At 46.8% G+C, this 18,668-nt stretch overlaps 1 protein-coding gene across 2 annotated transcripts in view; it reads left to right on the top strand.

The window, feature by feature from the left end:
* The window catches only part of SORL1 (sortilin related receptor 1), a 159,450-nt gene that overhangs the window by 97,855 nt on the left and 42,927 nt on the right, over positions 1 to 18,668 (top strand). For both annotated transcript variants that reach the window (XM_070473463.1, XM_070473464.1), the window contains exons 22-26: positions 1,936 to 2,109; positions 4,457 to 4,570; positions 8,817 to 8,939; positions 11,389 to 11,508; positions 16,991 to 17,116. In XM_070473463.1, the coding sequence (XP_070329564.1) occupies positions 1,936 to 2,109; positions 4,457 to 4,570; positions 8,817 to 8,939; positions 11,389 to 11,508; positions 16,991 to 17,116 (657 nt within the window). The remainder of the gene's footprint in view (positions 1 to 1,935; positions 2,110 to 4,456; positions 4,571 to 8,816; positions 8,940 to 11,388; positions 11,509 to 16,990; positions 17,117 to 18,668) is intronic.

The following is an 18,668-nucleotide window of genomic DNA, read 5'->3' as shown; positions in this document are numbered from 1 at the left end:
TTCTGCTTCCATCAGCAGGTTATTCACTGTGTTGGTCCCGCCCGTGGGTTGATGGAGTCTGTTGCAGACCCCTTTGAATGTTTCATCAAACAGATCTCCCTCTGGTTGTGTGTGTTTTATCCACTTGGTAATGCCTTGTGCTCTTGGATCCTTAGCATTAAAGCAACACTGTTGCTGTATCATGAGGAATTTTATTTTTTATGTATAGTTTACACCAGTTAAACACCGAGGAGATGCCAACACATTTGCGGCTTATGAGTATGTCGTCACTCGTCTTATTACCAATTGTCACAAATGAACCCTGTTTCCCAACCTGCAGGCCAGGATGGCGTAGGTTAAACTTTGGCTGGCTGGAAACAGATTACTTAGATTTGATTTTCGTGGGGTCCTCTGTCCCTGAGAGGGCACAACTGAAGAATCTTTATCAGCTGAGTTTTACCCAAGCGTTTACATTTATTTTCCCCAATTAAAAAAAAAACTATTTATTAATTTTTGGCTGTGCTGGGTGTTTGTTGGCCTTCCAGGTGGCGCTAGTGGGGAAGACACATGGCTGCCAGCGCAGGAGACATAAATAAGAGACACGGGTTCAATCCCTGAGTTGGGAAGATCCCTTGGAGGAGGAAACGGCAATTCACTCCAGTATTCTTCCCTGGGGAATCCCATGGACAGAGGAGCCTGGCAGGCTTTAGTCCATGGTCTCACAGAGAGTCAGACACGACGGAAGCTACTTAGCATACATGGGTCTTTGTTGTTTACTGGGCTTTTCTCTAGTTGTGGTGAGTGGGCTTCTCGTTCAGGCGGCTTCTCGTGTTGAGGAGTGCAGGCTCTAGGCGTGGGGGCTGTGGTAGTTGTGGCACGTGGATCTTAGTCTCTCCGTAACAATGTGGGATCTTCCTGGTGGGATTCTTAACTACTGAGCCACCAGGGAAGCCCCTATTTAGTTTTGATTATGAGTAGTCACAGGCAAAAAGGAAAATGCACATTTCTTAGTTTACGTGACTTTCACATTGCTTGATCATTGTATCACATGTTCGGCTGTGAGGAAATGGTTTCCTCTGTTGGGACTCCTCTGTCTCCTTCTCTGAAGGATGAGGGGGATAGAAAACACTTCCGTCACTGTGCATCCAGAAGTGTTCTCTCTCGAGAGTGCCGTGGAGGATCGTATGGACTCTAGCTGGCATTCTCTTTAGGAAGCTGAACCACAGAAAAGATTGGAAACAGTGGGCTAGATCAGCATTATTCGGTCCTTCTGTGGGCCCGTTGCTCGTGGATTTGTTGCCTGACGGGCGTCTGGTCGGTTCCTCGTTGAGCTCGGCGGCTGTGCTCCGACAGCACAAAGGAATCAAGGAGGCAGTCTCAGATTTTCTGTCTGGGGCCTGTCATTATGTTCTAGTTAGGGGCTTTTGGGTCACAAGGCACGGAAAAACACTCACGCTAAAAGTGCTATGGAAAGAATGAAGGGAGATGGGAAGGAACCCAAGATAGGAGGCACAGGTGTGCTGATGGGGACTGGGGCCGGGCCTGGCCGAGCCCCACAACTCCCGCACCCCGGGTACCGGTGTCATCCTTTCTTCTCTTCCTAAGTCGGCTTCATCCTCCTGATGCTGCAGACTGATCTTACCTGCCTGCCTCTGACTGGCACAGGTTTTTGCCTTGTGTTCCCTGAGACACCCCCCAGGCGATGACCCTCCTCCCCCCTGCAGCTCCCCGCCTACCTTGTGGTGTCCCAACGTCCTCCATCCAGATTCCCAGTGGGCTTGGTTCTGGGGCCATCCGATCCAGCTGGGGCCCCCTCATGCTCGCCACTTCACCTTTCTCTTCCTGAGCTTATCGTATGGTCTGTGAGTCTGCAAAAGGATTCCCCGGGTCTCAGGCCTGCGTTTGGCACCCCCTGGTGTCTGCTAATCTGGCCGCTGCCACCTGTCTCCTCTCTAGGAAGCAACGCCTGTGCATCCCGGCCTTGCAGCCTGCTGTGCCTGCCCAAGGCCGACGGCAGCAGGAGCTGCCGGTGTCCAGACGGCGTGTCCAGCAGTGTCCTCCCGTCCGGGGACCTGATGTGCGAGTGCCCTCACGGCTACCAGCTGAAGAACCACACGTGTGTCAAAGAAGGTGCGTCCCCGTCTTCCTTTTCTGCCCATCCTCCCCCTTCGATGTGTCCTTGATGCACTCGTGTTTGGGGTTATTGAAAATGCCCAAGATAGTATACTGTAATGGTCTTTATATATATGGAATTTAGAAAGATGGTAACGATAACCCTATATGCAAAACAGAAAAAGAGACTCAGATGTATAGAACTGACTTGTGGACTCTGGGAGAAGGCGAGGGTGGGATATTTCAAGAGAACAGCATTGAAACATGTATATTATCTAGGGTGAAACAGATCACCAGCCCAGGTTGGGTGCATGAGACAAGTGCTCGGGCCTGGTGCACTGGGAAGACCCAGAGGGATCGGGTGGAGAGGGAGGTGGGAGGGGGGACTGGGATGGGGAATACTTGTAAATCCATGGCTAATTCATTTCAATGTATGACAAAAACTACTGTAATGATGTAAAGTAATTAGCCTCCAACTAATAAAAATAAATGGAAGAAAAAAAAAAAAAAAGAAAATGCCCAAGATAGACAATAAAACCCTCTAGACACGGGCATCCTAGTTCACTTTCCAAGGCCTGTGGTCCCTCAGTCCCCATCCAGAGCAGGCCTACGCTGTTTTTTTAAAGATGAGTTGCTTTTGGGTTAAATGTCGGGGGATGCAGACCTTCCTGTGAGTGCACCTTTCTTTTCTTTTTCTGCCTCTTCCTCTCCCCATCCACCCCACACCAATCATTCCCAGCTCCTCTTCTAAAAGGGTGCAGGGTACAGTTGGACCACCCTGTCTTCAGCAAAGGACTCCTGCAAAGCTCACCTCGTCTCATCCAGCAGTTCCCCCTCCCTGCCCAGCCTAGCAACACCAGAACTTTCTGATCAGTTTTGCACAGCACTTAAGAGTCTTTCCTCTTAAACCGCAGCCAGATGTCTGCAGCAGCCTCACCCCAACCCTCTTGGAATCTGAACACACAGATTCTAACATGTCACCCTGAATACCTGTTACATCTTTCTTCCCTGTCTAGTTTTTCCTTTTACCATTTCCCCAGTCCCCAGCCTCACATTTCTTTCCAGGAGGTGAGCCCCTGGAGGGGCCTTGCCACAAAGTATCCTGTTGATGAACATGGCCTGGATTCCTACCTTTCCTTATTCTCAAGCTTATATTTGCTTTGTAATCATAACTTACCCTCTCACAGCAGCCTTAAAATCCAGGGAAGCAAAAACTGCAAAGTGGCCTTCTGGGCCCTCTTAAGAAATACAGATGGAAAAAAGATGAACCTTTTTGTCTAAGACACAGGGGCACTCTTTCAGGCTCTGGTGATGACCAGAGCCTTAAAGTTGTTTGGGAAGAAATGGGGTTAACACTGAATTCCAGAAGGAGGAGAAAAGAGCCTTTCTGTATCCCTGTCAGAAAGCCTTTACTTAATCCAGACAGGAGGCCAGTCATCACGTGTTCTTAACCCAGTTGACTGAACAGTGCATTTTTTTTTTTCCTGTGTGAAGAATTATAACTGCTCACTTTGAAGGAGTCATGGGGTAGGAAAAAATCCTCAAAAATATGTAAAGCAAATCTCCATAATCCTCCTGGTTGTTAAATAGAACACACATGAATATATATGACCATAGTTTGTCTAAACTATCTAGGTATAGATATATTGAATTTGTATATTTGGATAATGGCTACATAGGCTTCCCTTGTGGCTCAGCTGGTAAGGAATTTGCCTGCTATGCTGGAGACCTGGGTTCAATCCCTGGGTTGTGAAGATCCCCTAAGGGAAAGGTTACCCACTCCAGTATTCTGGCCTAGAGATTCCCATGGATGTCCATGGGGTCACAAAGAATCGGACATGACTGAGCAACTTTCACTTCACTTCTCTTCAATAGCTACACAGTCGCTTAAAGAATTCCTTGTGGAGTTAGTAATTTTTTTTTTTTTTCTTTTTTGGCTGTGGCATGTAGGATCATAGACTGGGGATTGAATCCACACCCCCTGCAAAGTATTAACCACTGGAAATGCAAAGTGTTAGCCACTGAGTGGCCAAGAAAGCCCCTGGAATTAGTATTTTATGGTGTTTATATGTTTCTACCTGCTAGATCCACCTGACACCATCACTCTCCTTTTTCACCATTGTAACCCCCTCTGCTGCTTCTAGAGGCCTCTCCTCCTCCAATTTTAATTAAAAGAGGAGAGGAGGAGGTCTCCTTGGATGCTGGTTTCCCTGCGGGCCCCTGTGCAAAACATCCCCCTTCCCCATTGCTGTTTGAGGCATGTTATTTGAGGAAGATGAATGGAAACTCAGAACAGAAAGTCTTATGGTCCAGCAGGAAGAATGATGTTGGTTTCACTTTCTCCTCTGCCTCCCTCCATGGCCAGAGAACACCTGTCTCCGCAACCAGTATCGGTGCAACAACGGGAAGTGTATCAACAGCATCTGGTGGTGTGATTTTGACAATGACTGCGGAGACATGAGCGACGAGAGAAACTGCCGTGAGTCCCTGCTTGGCAGAGTTTTGGGAGGATAGGCATTTCCTGGTATAGTCAGCCAGTCCGCACCTCCTGGGCGGGGCCTGGAGTGTAGGGCCCCCATGATCAATGATGCCCATTTAAGTGGCTAGAGAAAACATACTTCCATACCCTATTACATATGTGCACTTTGCAGGTGGCTCAGTAGTGAAGAATCTGCCTGCCAATGTAGGAGACGCGGATTCAGTGTCTGGGTTGGGAAGATCCTCTGCAGGAGGAAATGGCAGCCCACTCCAGTGTTCTTGCCTGGGAAATCCCATGGACAGAGGAGCCTGGCAGGCTACAGTCCATGGGGTCGCACAAGAGTCATACACAAGTGAAGGACTGAGCACACACGTGAGCACATTAGATATATATTATTTAAAAGCAAACCCCCATAAGTAAGCTAGGTACTCATTACAAGAGATTTACAAATAAGCCTCGCATGGTTGAAACCGAGCTGGTTTGGGAGACAGGCTGTCTGGGCTCTGACTGTGGCCCTTCCCTGGAGACAGAGCTGGTGACCTGAGACAGGTGACCGGGTGATAGCCCTTGAATTTAAATTCAATGTTCAGCCTTTTCAGGGATGGGGAACAAGTTTTCCCTTGTTACCTCTAATCAGGGGATGCCAACTGCCTGCCAGGCTCAGGAGAGGTTATTCAAGCTGAGTAGTGATGCCAGGTTTGGCCTGCGATGTGGGAACGTTGGTTTGTATGTGTGTAGGTGTTGTCTTTGGAATATGGAATTTCTCAGGTCTAACTATTAAAGTATGTAATCCTGTTTAGCAGAGTTCAGGACAAAAATAACTACTTATAGTGGATACTCTGTTTACTGCAGATTTGGCCATCTTTCCTTCAGTTCATTTTTAGTGGCTTTGACATCATCTCCTAAGGAGGTGTCAGTCGGTAGCGTGTTGACCTGTTCACTCAACAGGTGTTTATTGAGGACCCTGGTGTTCCAGGCTCTGTGCTGGGCTTGGAGATAAACTGGTGACTAAAGTGGACACAAGAGTTTACAGTCTGAAGGGGGGTGGTCAGGGAAGTACCCAACCAAGCACATGTGAGCCGTGGGTCCTGTAATGGGGCAGCACCACGCACCTTAACAAGCCTTAAGAGTGGCACCCAGCTCAGACCTTGGGAGGGGTCCCAGGAGAAGCGGGCAGAGGGGACCAGGCAGAGGTAGAGGGAGGAAAGTTCCAGACAAGGCATTCGCATGGACGAAAGCCCCGAGGTTGGTGTGTGTGGTGTGGGCAGAAAAGTGGCATGGGTCATGAAGAACTCAGGTGGGAACCGTGGGGGCAAGTAGGAGGGTGAACGGGTGCATGAGACCTTTGAATTTTATGAAAAGAACAGCTTGCATCCCTTAAAATGACAGGCTTAGACTTTGTCTTTGGAAAGATAAGATGTGGGCAGAATGAATGAGATGGGAGAAAGGCCAGAGCAGGGAAGCCAGACACCCATCTAAAGCCTTCTCTTTTAAATATTTTGCCTTTGGAAATCTGTAAGCTTATTTATCATTTTGTGTTGTAAGCACAGATTAATGGCTGGGTCCTGTCTCGTACCCACCTTGCCTCTGGTGGGTGTTATTTTGCCAGTTATCTGAAGAGCCTGGGCCAGTTCCCATGCTGCTCCTTCCAGAAAGCCACTTTAGAAGCAGTCAACTTGTTCAGTTCACTTGGGCCCTGCAATCCCATGAACTGCCTTTTCTAGTGTGTAGGTTATTACCAAACCTTCCTTAATCATTTTTGCTTGGCTTCAGAGGCTGCCTTTCATCCCCAGGGAGAGGGGTATTAGATAAAAATCTAATTTATTGCGAGAGCGGTAGCCTTTCTGTGTATTCTTTTTTTCTGCCAAAGGCGCATTCATCAAACCTCCTCTACTGACCAGGGTCTCAGGAAGGTGTGATATTTGTGAGGAAATAGCCAAAGCTCCTTGAAAACATTAGTTAATGTTAACATCGTTAGAGCAGATACTGGAGAGGAGTTTGTTATGGAACAGAGTGGGCAAGGAGACACGTCTTAGAATTAACACGTTGCAAGAAAATTGACCAGATGTGATGAGACATAGTGGAAGCAAAGAGCTATGGATTGAATGGCCTCATGTCCACTGGCAAGGAGTTCCTCTTGGGTCCCTGGGCTGTGGTTTCCACTAGATGCACGTGGTGGGCTTGCATGTTGGTTCACTGTTTTGCTAGGAAGTTTCCCTCCATCTCCTCCCTGCTAGCCCCTGAGCTCGCAGGTTTCCCTGAAGACTTTAAGCTTCTCCTTGGGCTGCATTTTGAAGCCAGCTCTGCCCTCCTCCTGGTTTGGTGCAAATGTCAGCTGTAATTGACCCTCCCAAGATCCCGAGACTTGCTTTCTGCTCTTGTTGTTCAGTCACTCAGTCATGTCTGACTCTTTGCAGCCCCATGGGCTGCAGCACGCCAGGCCTTCCTGTCCTTCACTGTCACCTGGAGCTTGCTCAGACTCATGTCCATTGAGTCGATGGTGCCATCCAACCATCTTGTCCTCTGTCATCCCCTTCTTCTCCCGGCTCCAGTCTTTCCCAGCATCAGGGTCTTTTCCAGTGAATCAGCTGTTGGCATCAGGTGGCCAAAGTATTGGAGCTTCAGCCTCAGCATCAGTCCTTCCAATGAATATTCAGGGTTGATTCCCTTTAGGATGGATTGGTTTGATCTCCTTGCAGTCAAAGGGACTCTCACGAGTCTTCCCAGCACCACAGTTTGAAAGCATCAGTTCTGCTCTGCTTTCTCATGATTCCATGTGCTCGGGTCCCAACTAGTCAGATGTGGTGGAGGTGAGGGATGCAGGGGATGAAATGTGGAGCCTGGGAGCTAGGAGAGTAGTGCCTGTCTGAGCCTTCCTGAGGGTCTCTGTCATCAACGAGGAGGTGGGAGGAGGAGATGAGAGGCATGCTGGTCCAGGCAGGCCTACAGGAGGGGCCAGGCCATGGCTGGGCAGCGCAGTCTGGAAGTTAAGTGAGGCCCCCCCGACTTCAGCTGCCAGGGAAGAGGAAAGGCATGGAGATAGAGGCAGGTGTGGGAGGAATTCTGTCGGCAGATCCCCTTTCCTCTTTGGCAGGCTCCTGCCCTGGGTGGTTGTCAGTCGCTGGGGGTTTTGACGTAAACCCCCTGCAGTCTTGTCATTTTTGCATTCATCCCCTGCCTCCCACCATGAGCTCAATTATGGAGAAGAAATGGAGCCTCAAATAAGAGCTGTCAGGGACGTCTGATTGTGGGCTTGCCACCCGCTTCTCACTTCCTGGCACCCCACCCCCACTTTCTTTGCAGGATTCTGTTCTATTCCTGGGAGCAGCTTTCTTTCCTGAAGCCTTTTCTGCAAGGTTCTATAGCTTATGTCTAAATCTGGATCATTTCTATTGAGAAGAGGGAGAAATTATGTTCACATTCTGAGCAGAAGGGCATGAGGATGGATGGGAAGAGAAGTTACATTTGTTTGGAGCCCATAGTATTTCATCCTCATGATGGGCACTGGTCCAAAAGTTGTTTGCTCATTGACTTTCATAGTAATGCCAGGAGGGTAGGTATTGTCCCCATTTCACAGTAGCAGGAACGGAGGCCCAGAGGAGTTGGGTAGAGTGAATTGTGGGTGGTAGAATTAATCCGAATCTCTGGTCATTGTGTTTGTCATCACAAGCGCCTGCTCACTTTACCTTATCTTCCTTTTCCTGCGGAGGAAACTGAGGCTCAGGGAGGTTAAGATTAATTTCTGAAGGAAGAAATAGAGCCGTGATTTGAAACCGGTCCCGCCTGACTGCAGGGCCCCTGCTCCTGCTATAGGGCTTTCTCTCCACCCTCCCTCTGTCATCTGTGTGGTGAGGGGCCAGCTTTGTGGGTCAAAGTGGGCTTCCTAATGGTAGTTTTCCAGATAATGGTATATCTGCTAGTTATTTAGAACGACACCATCACATCTGTGGGGGTGGTCCTAGGGGCTTATCGAGTACATCACACCATCTCCCAGCTAGACGACGGCTTCTCACTTTCCCCAGCCCCGTTGGCATCTGGAAGCCGTCCACGGAAGGATAGGCCTTTATGTCCCTTGGCTGTAAATTTCAGGCTATCACACAGTTAAGTTTTTCTGTACATTGAGGTTTCAATTCTCTTGTTGAAATTGATATTACAATGAAAACCTGCTTCCATCACTTTCCAGTGGGATGTCTTAGGGGGAGCTGATTGGATCGAATGAGCCTGATGTCTCTCTTTCCCATCTTAGCAACCACTGTCTGTGACCTGGACACCCAGTTCCGCTGCCATGAGTCTGGGACCTGTATCCCCCTCTCCTACAAGTGTGACCTTGAGGATGACTGTGGCGACAACAGCGATGAAAGTCACTGTGGTAAGGGGGCATGATGTTCAGAAGGGGCAGCACTCTTGCTCATGGGGAGGGATGGAAAGGGAGGGTTTCTGAATATCATTGTGGGATTTGTGACGTCATTTGCAAGGCCAGCTCCATACACGTGGTAGGAGTGATTCATTCATAAAGGGATAGAACTCCCGTCATTCTGCAGTGCTTCTGTGCACACGAGTGTACGAGTAAGGAAGGTTCCTAAATGAATTCAGGTGTTTATTAACGGCTCTACAACCTTAGCCCACATTTCTGGGTGGCTGTGAGATGAGCCTCTTGTAAACCCAGAGCTATACCTTTGTGAATTCTTTTTTTTTTAAACTCATGTAATTCAGGAAACCCTGTTAGAAGTCAGCAGATGGCATAGATATTATTTGAGCACCTGTTTTCTGGATGGAAATTTTTATTTAGGAAAACAGTGTGTTGGAACTGAAGCAGTGGTGGGATTCTCTACTTCACTCCTTTGATTTCCAGGTGAAATGGCAGCGATCCACAGAGGTTAGGGGGCTTATTCAGGAGAACACTGTTAGTTTGTGTCAGAAAAGGGAATTGGAACCGTGTTTCGTATGCCCTTCTTGTTGCATAATGCTCTCCTGTCAGTTTTAGGAGGCCTGTCTTAGTTGCTGGGCTCTGGTACCAAGCCCGTAGCTGCTGACCATTGTGGGAGGGAACACAGTGCAATACTCAAGAGTGTCTCAGCCTGGAGGGGAGTCAGCCTGGGGCCCAGACACTGACCCCACCACTATGAAGGCTCAGTGAGGCCCCGTGGGGTCCCTGTGTGTCCACAGGGGCAGGTCCAGTTCAGCTGGGCCTGTGCTTCCAGATGGGGCCCGCGTCACCACGGGCAGGGGTTTGATTCACCAGGACTGAAATAAGGGGAACCTTCAGAGCAGTTTTTTTGGGGGTGATTACATCGTTTTCCTTCATCTTTGTAAAACACAGTTCCAGGAAACAGTCCTTGGGGTTCACACTCTTCCCTTCATCCCTCCCTCGGCCCCTAGGCACTCTGAGGGCACAGGTGTGTGGCCGGCTTTGCTCTCTCGGAGGAATCACCACGTGGTCACCCATTTATCAGGTGTCCTCTCAGCCCGTCACTGGACACACATTTGGCCATTAAACAGTGTCTGTCCCTCAGAGCCTCTGCTTGTGGCCTATTCATGCTGGTGCGTCCTGAATCCATCTCGGGGTCTCAGTGATCCCCTCTTCAGATCCAGGTCCTCTCTGAGAGTCTCCAGACTGTGTCCCCGTGAATATCTGCTTCCCCAGTTCACCATCAGCCTCTCTTACTGAGGCCGCCACCCTGGGACCCCAGTCGTCTTGGCTACTCCCGTTTTCCTGGACTCTTTACAGTTCCGTGTGAAAGTCCTCTGTTGCTGCTGTCCCCAGGGTCTACATAAGATTCTGCCAGTACAGGCGCCTTTCCTGTCTTGGTCAGGCTGCCCAGGTTCATTTGCCTCCAGCCCCCACCCTCCCCGAGACAGCCCACCAGCCAGCATCCCTGGAGCTTTGCTCATGGAAAGTCCCCCGCCTCTCTGTTCAGAGAGCTCAGCACTGGACTTGCTTTTCCTGAGCTGAGCACCTGACACTGATCTGCACTTTGGAGGTTCTCATCACTCCTTTTCTGAAACCACAGGTTCTGTCTCTAGAAGTCTTCTGACATTGTGGCTTTCTGGGCAACAAGAGCATTGCTTCCCCAACCTTCTGCCCATCAAGGAAGCATAGAAAACATTTGTAAAGTGGACCAAGAAAAATGGACAATACCTTTGTTGCCTAGAGGCCTTGAGTGTGAGGTGTCAGGATCTCAGCACACCTGTGCCCCGTTCACAGTGCACTGCAGTTGTCCCTGGGTATCCATAGGGCATCAGTGCCAGGACCCACCTTAGGTTCCGAAATCCATGGATGCTCAAGTCCTATAGCTGGCCCTCCATATTCACGGATTCTGCATCCACAGATTCACCCAACCATGGATCATAATGTAGTACCCAATGATGTTGTTTGTTGTTTAGTCACTAGATCGAGTCTGACTCTGTGGCCCCATGGACTGTACCTGCCAGGCTTCTCTGTCCATGGGATTTTTCCCAGCAAGAATACTAGAGTGGGTTGCCATTTCCTACTCCAGGGCATCTTCCCAATCCAGGGCCTGAATGTGAGTCTCCTGTTTGGCAGACAGATTCTTTATCACTCAGCTACCTGGGAAATATACGGTGCATGGTTGGTTTAATCCATGGATGCAAAACCTACAGGTCCAGAGGGCCAGCTATACTTGGGCACCATTCCTGATGATTTTCCACCCTGGTTTAAGTCTTCCTCCATGAATTCTGGATTATCAGTGATGATGGGGATATTGGGTGCATCTCTAACTACCAGGAGCCCTGACATCAGAGACAGAATTCTGAGCAAGCTTTTGTGCTCACATCCTTGTCTGTGGTCTCACCTGCAGAAATGCACCAGTGTCGGGGCGACGAATACAGCTGCAGCTCCGGCATGTGCATCCGCTCCTCCTGGGTGTGCGATGGGGATAACGACTGCAGGGACTGGTCTGATGAAGCCAACTGTACTGGTCAGTATTTCCTGGACTCCCTGAGCTGCACTTAACCTGTTCATATAGTGGGTAGCATTACAGCCCTACATGATCACAGAATCAAGGCTCTAAGAAATGGACCTTAGAAACTAAGAGCTGGTCTGTGATCACCTTGTGCCAAAATGTTACCAGCTCTTTGCTTCCTTCATTGAGAAAGTCTTGCTATGGAAGAATATTAACTGAGCAATGTCATGAGTGATACAGTTGTTTTACATTTTGGCTCAAGTTTATTTTCCTAGGAACAGTAGCAAAGAGTTTACAGACTGGCCCCTGGTCTGGGGACCATATGTTGAGGAGCAGTGAACTAGCTCATGTTTTGGAATGGAGCATCAAGATGTTCCCTAAACAGTGAAAACTTAAATTGTGCTTGCACCTGTTTGGGGTAAGATTTCATTGAAGATAAAAGTTGGAAACAGCAGGAGACTGAGAAGAAGGCTGAGTGGTCTAAGATTCTAATTCTTCTGCTGGTGTTAGGTTCACTTATGTTCACGCCACTATTTTTTGTGAATGAATGAATGAATGAACAAATGAGGGCATGTACATTATGATGGAGTTGGGGAGAGCAAGGAGTTGGGACAGTTGTAGAGGCAGAAAAACAAATCCTACTAGCTGATGAGTAAATTTTGTCTGCTCCCTCCTTTAGAAATTGTCACTCAGTTCTACCTTAAATCCCGCCGGTGTTGGTGATAAATATGTTTCCTTTAACCCTTTTGTGGCAAGTGAGGGCAGATCTGGTATTTCAGGCTTCCTTTTGTCATCTATTGTTAATGGGTGTTCACGCTTGTGGATTAAATCACTTTTCATTCCCTTTTTTTTTTTCTTAAAGATTTTTTGTTGTTGTGGACCTTTTTTAAAAGTCTTTATTAAATCTGCTACAACACTGCTTCTGTCCCATGTTTTGGTTTTTTGGCCACATGGGATACTAGGTCCCTGACCAGGGATCAAACCTGCACCCGCTGTATTGGAAGGCAAAGTCCTAATCACTGGCCCACCAGGGAAGTCCCTCATTCCCATATCTTAATTGTCCTTACCCCAGCAGTATCCTGGCAGTTCCTACACTGTCCAGCAGCTGGGATCTTAGAGCATGCTTCCTAATTTCTAAAAGCAAAGAAGAAAAAAGTAGACCTGCTATTATATCACACTCTCGTGGTCTGCTTTGGTTTAGATTTGGTTTGTGAAGGACAGAAATGGTCTTTTACTCCTTTATGTTCTCCCAATGCCCAGTTCGTAGAACCTTTGTTGATTGGGTAATTTGACACAACTGTAATACTCCATTTTAGAGGTGACTTTATGTGGCTTTAAGGAATAAATGGACCTACTCAAAGGCCAAATATGTCACACTGGGTGATCTGTGATGTTACCAGATTCCTGCCCAGCTCGTTAACTCCCCATGCCTGTGTCATCTCTGGCTCAGTCTTGTTGTGTGCCCCTCTGCTTCTGGAACGACTGCAGGTATTGCTTTCTTTGAAAGCCTGGCTTGCAGAAGGAGGGATAAACAAGGTCTTGGAAGGAACCGCCATCAGCCCAGAAAGTGCACAAGGGCTGTTTGGAAGCTTTGGGTTTGGGTGGGTCATTGATTGATAAATTAGAGGGGTGCCTCTGGGCATTTCCATTTGTAAGTTTCATGATGACTGGATGTATTATTAGCACAACCACATTCGTCAAACTTGTGTTTCAGCTGCATGAGCTGGTCCTCCACAGTGGATTAACAACTTCATTTCTGTGGATAGGCTTGTCACTGACCCAGGTTTTCTCTCTCGTTTCCTCTGGCAGGGCTGCCTAGGGAAATGTAGAGTGCCTACACGGCCACTGCAACCTTGTTCCAATGGCTGTGCTTCCAAACCTTTTAAAGGCGATTGTCCATCTTCATCCATAGATTAGTTGGAGGTGGTATGTGAGCTCACTGTGTGGTTACTTCGTTTCCTGGCCTAGTAAGTTAAGTCACACAGAGCCAAAGAAGTGGGTCAAGGCCTGCTGACTTCTTCTGGGCTTCAGGTCTCATGCGTGGTCTGTGCTGGGCCTTTTCATGGCTCTTCCCCTTCCTTATTTTGCTTTCCATGGAATTGAGTTTCTTTTATCCTCCCCCTGCGTTGATTTGGAACTTTTCATTTCTGTGCATTTAGCTGTTGCCCTAGACATCTTAATGCGTATTCCTAATATCTTTCCCCTCTCCTGGACCTGCCTTGATTCCAGTCTCTGCCCATAATGTCAATATTGACAAACTTAGTATATATTTAGTATTTTAAAACACGAGGACTTCCCTGGCCGTCGGTCCAATGGTTGAGACTCCACCTTTCCAACACAGGGAGCTCGGGCTCAATCCCTAGTTGGGGGACTAGGAACCCACATGCTGTATGTTATGGCCCCCACCCACAAAATAAAACTGTGAAATACTTCATATTTTAACTTTACATTTAAAAAATCCTAAAATCAGTCATCATTATTATCTTTTAGTAACCAAACTTATTTATAGAAACCTGTCACCTCACCTTCTTGTGTTTACTGCTTCCTTCCTGTGTTCATCCTTCAGTATTTTGTAGCAGAGTCTATGAGTAGTAAACTTAAAGTTTTTATTTATATAAACATGTCTTTCTTTAGTTCTCAACACTGAAATTGATGCAGCCGGTTTTCTAGATTTGTAGTAATTTTCCCTAAGTGTTTTGGTGGAATTTTTCCATTTCTTTCTGGCTTCTTTTGTGTTGATTTCAATTCTTCTGTCAGATTATCTGTTCCAATAATAACTGACATTCTTTTCTCTCTAGTTGCCTTTAGGTTTTTTATATTTTGTTTGTTACACAGTTTCACCTACCTAGGCGTAAAATTATCTTTATTTATCCTGTTTGTTGTCCTTCTGAAATCTGAGGATTTATGTTTTTCATCAGTTCTAGGAAGCTGCAGCCACTATCTTTTCTGCTATGTCTATTTGCTACTTTGTCTTCTTTTGTCTTTAGCAGCAGCTATCAGCCATTCCCTGGACTTTCTCATTCTGATATTTATGCCTTTGGTTTTTAGATTTGCTGTCTCCTTATGACTCTGAGTTATTTCCTCAGATTTCTCTTCCAGTTCAACATTCCACTTTCCAGCTGAATCTAATCTCCTGTTTCACACATCCACTGAGCTGTTTTTATTTCTATGACTATATTTTTTAGATCGAGAATCTCTATTTGGTTCTTTTTTCAAATTTGCCTTTTATTTTTTACTGTCCTGTATGCTTTATGTTATTTTTTACATTATTAATCATTCGAATTGTATTGATACTAGCATTTTTTTCCCTCCTTCATTTTCTGAGAGTCCGGTGCTTTATAATAAGGCAGTGCTTTTCTTGTCATAGTAATTAACTTATCTCTTCTGCTCCACTTTTATTTGGCTAATGTTTTTGATCAGGTGTCACAGAGGGTCTTGCCGAGTCAGGAGGGATGTGTTCATGTCAAAGAGTAAGCCGGAGGGTAATGGCGTTTGTTAGAAACCCTGATTTTAATTTCATGATCATTTGCCCCTTTAGCCCTTCTATTCTTACAGTCATGATGGACCCTGCTATGCAAAGGATTCTTCTTTATCTGCCTCAAATTCTTTAGTCTATTTTAAAGTCCATCTCTTTCATCGTTACAATTAAATATTATCAATTGAACATATATCATTCATCAGACACTCAATGTCAGAGAGCTAGTAAGTTACTCAGAAGACAGAAAAAGAGACTATGTTAAGCATGCCAGCCCTTCCTGGCCACTTGAATGAAATTGTGCAAATTAATTAGTCTTTCTCAGCTCAGCACCAGTGATAGAATCTGGAGATGTCAAACATGCCCTTCAGCATTGTCCACTTGGAAACTCCATTAGCACTCTGAAATTGTTTTCAATTGAAATCCATAGGCCGAATAATAGTGAGTATTTCAATGTGGTGGTGGTTTAGGTGACAGTATCTTTTATGATAGCAAGCAAGGCTTTGGTGAGGAATTTTTTAAAGGGCTATCAGATTTATAAAGCCAATAAATCAGAAGTATTCCAGGCAATGGCTATTACCAGGGCAAAGCTCATCTAACATGCAGGGACACATTTATTTTTCTTATCAGAGATAAGTGTATTTTATAAAGATGTTTAATGGATCCTGAGTGCCAATATTGTAAAATATTGAAACTTCCTGTAGATTTATTTGCATGTGACTGGACATAGCATTGGTCTTTGAGAAGACAACAGACGATGGATCACCTTTTGTTGTGAAGTGGTTTGAAAAATCAGGGACTCTGTATTTCAAACTATTTCCCAAAATAGCCTCAAATGCAGTAGCAATTCTAGAGGGCATTGGAAGCCCATTTTCCCAACCCTTGAGTCACTTATTACCAACCATCTCAACTGAATAGGTAACTATGGTTTGCACTCAGCAACCCACGTTTGTTTGTTTTGCCTGCTCCTGTCACAAGGACACCCTGCCCACACAGTTCAACCAAGAGAGCCCGTCTGTCTTAGTTATGTTATTTCATGCTGGTTGCAAACAAGGCCAGGCCTGCCTTGCATTCAGCAGTGAACAGACACAAACTGCTCTCTGCATCCGAGGAGGGAAGGGAAATCTGATGGAGAAGGCGGCCAGTTGTGTCGCTTGGGATGCAGGCAGATACTATGCATCTGAAATAGTCTGACTGAAGTTTTGACATTTTCTAAATGACTTCCAGGTGGCCTCAGCCCGTGTATGCAAATGAGCCTGTTCAGTTATAACAGTGACTATTTCCCTGGCCTTTTGTTTTCTTTTCATGATTGTAGAGGATGCCATGTATTATTTGCTGGTAGATGTCACTCTTGGCTGTCCAGAAAGTTAAGGAATTCTAGGTTTTTAGGCGTGCTTTCTTTGTGATTTTAGATGGATCTTTTATACTCTTTGGACTGGAGGTTTTCCACTTATGAAATTGGGCAATTCATTTAGAATTATAAAATCAGGGCCTTTCACAACTTACAGGGCTCTTTAGATATCAATGCAGATGATGACATCAAGGTCCCTACAGTGTCTGGAGCAGGTCTAGGACCCAGAGCCCCAAGTACCCACTGCCTGTTCTTGTCCAGCAGAATCTGGAGGAGTGAGAAGATTAAGGAGCCTGGTGGACTGGAGGAAGCCCAGGCTTTGAACTTGGACAGCCTGGTGCTATTACTAGTTCATTATCTTTGTTACTCTCGGTGACCTTCTGAGTGTCCTAGACCTCATTCTCATCTATAAATGGGGAGTACTGATCTCATAGGTTGCTGTGAAAGTGACTGAGTTTTTAACGTGTACATCTGTGCTTGTGTAACACTGATAAACACCAAGGCTCGAGCTGATGCCCCTTCAGGAGGCTGCATTCTGCCTTTAGGGTAGTGCCCCGTCATACCTATTAGACCTGTTAGAATGCTCCTCCTTTGCAGTCGGCCCCTGAGGATGATGGGGCCACGGAGGTGAAGGAGGCCTTGACCATTTTTCTTTCCTGTTTCGCTGGCAGCCATCTATCACACCTGTGAGGCCTCCAACTTCCAGTGTCGAAACGGGCACTGCATCCCCCAGCGCTGGGCGTGTGATGGTGACATGGATTGCCAAGACGGCTCTGACGAGGATCCGGACAACTGTGGTAAGTGCAGATGCTCTGGCCCCAGCCCGCACGTCTCCCGTGTCTGCTCTTCAGGAAAAGGGGCAACGGATGGGCCAGGAGAGGGGCCAGTGTCGCCACTGTGCCTGGTGCACACTCGTGAGCTCTCACTTTCTGCGTGGCGCTACTGTTCCACATGTAGGCCGGGGCTATGTGATTTTAATTATTTATTATTATTATTTATTAATTTTTGGCTGCACTGGGTCTTCGATTGCTTTGCACAGGCTTTCTCTGGTTGCAGCGAGTGGGGGCTCCTCTTTATTGTGGTGCATGGGCGTCTCATTGCAGTGGCTTCTTTTGTTTTCTGGAGCACAGGCTTTAGGCGTGCGGGTTTCCACAGTTGCTGCCCGTGGACTCTCGTAGTTGTGGCGCACACAGGCTTAGTTGCTCTGAGGCATATGGAATCTTTCCAGACCAGGAATCGGACCCGTGTCCCCCCGCTTTGGCAGGTGGATTTTTTTTTATCACTGAGCCACCAGCAAGTCCTGTAATTAATTCTTGTGCAAGCAGGTTGCTGCCATAAAAACAAGAAAAGAAATGGGAAACCCACTTGCCCCGCCCCAGAACACTAAATAGGGTCCCATTACCAGTGTTCTGCCAGAAATTAGCCAGCAGTTTCTGTATAAATGGCATACTTTATGGCTCAGGGGTTTCTGTGATGGTCCCTTGGGAAAATGGGGACCACTCATAAGCTAGAACTTCTTCAGTGTAGATGATTTAAAGAAGGATTCTTAGATAGTTAATAGAAATTAAGCATAAAATAGCTGCCACACAAACATAATATGTAAGATGCTTTTTCACACCAAATTAAATATATATTTTATATTGGAGTAGAGCTGGTTTACAGTGTTGTCTTAGTTTTAGGTGAACAGCAAAGTGGTTCTGTTTTGTTCTTTAGTCACTAAGTTGTGTCCAGCTCTTTTCAACTCCATGGACTGTAGCCCATCAGGCTCCTCTGTTCATGGGGTTTTCCAGACAAGAACACTGCAGTGGGCTGCCATTCTCCAGGAGTTCTTCCCATCCCAGGGGTCGAACCCCTGTCTCCTGCGTGGAAGGTGAATTCTTTACCACTGAGCCACCAGGGGAGCTTGATTCAGTTGTACATATACATACATGCATTCTTTTTCAGATTCTTTCTCCATATAGGTTATTCCAGAATTTTGAGTTTAATTTCCTGTGCTATACAGTAGGTCCTTGTTCGTTACCTGTTTTATATACAGTAGTGTGTACATGTTAATCCTGGGCTTCCTTGGTGGCTCGGCAGTAAAAACCCACCTGCCAACCAGGAGATGTGGGTTCGGTCCCTGGGTCACAAAGAACCCTGGAGGAAGAATGGCAGCCCTTACCGGTATTCTTGGCCTGGAAAACCCCATGGGTAGAGGGGCCCAACAGTCTGTGTCAGTGGGTCCAGGGCGTCGGACACGACTGACTGAGCACGTTCATTCATGAGGAGCCTTATGCCAGAAACCAAGGGCAGAGAGAAAATCCGTAGTTTCCATTATTTCATAACTCGCATCCCTGATTTCCTTGGGAT

Source organism: Odocoileus virginianus, chromosome 10 (assembly GCF_023699985.2).
Source record: "Odocoileus virginianus isolate 20LAN1187 ecotype Illinois chromosome 10, Ovbor_1.2, whole genome shotgun sequence".
NCBI classification, from domain to species: Eukaryota; Metazoa; Chordata; class Mammalia; order Artiodactyla; family Cervidae; genus Odocoileus; species Odocoileus virginianus.
This window is presented reverse-complemented; position numbering and strand designations above follow the sequence as displayed.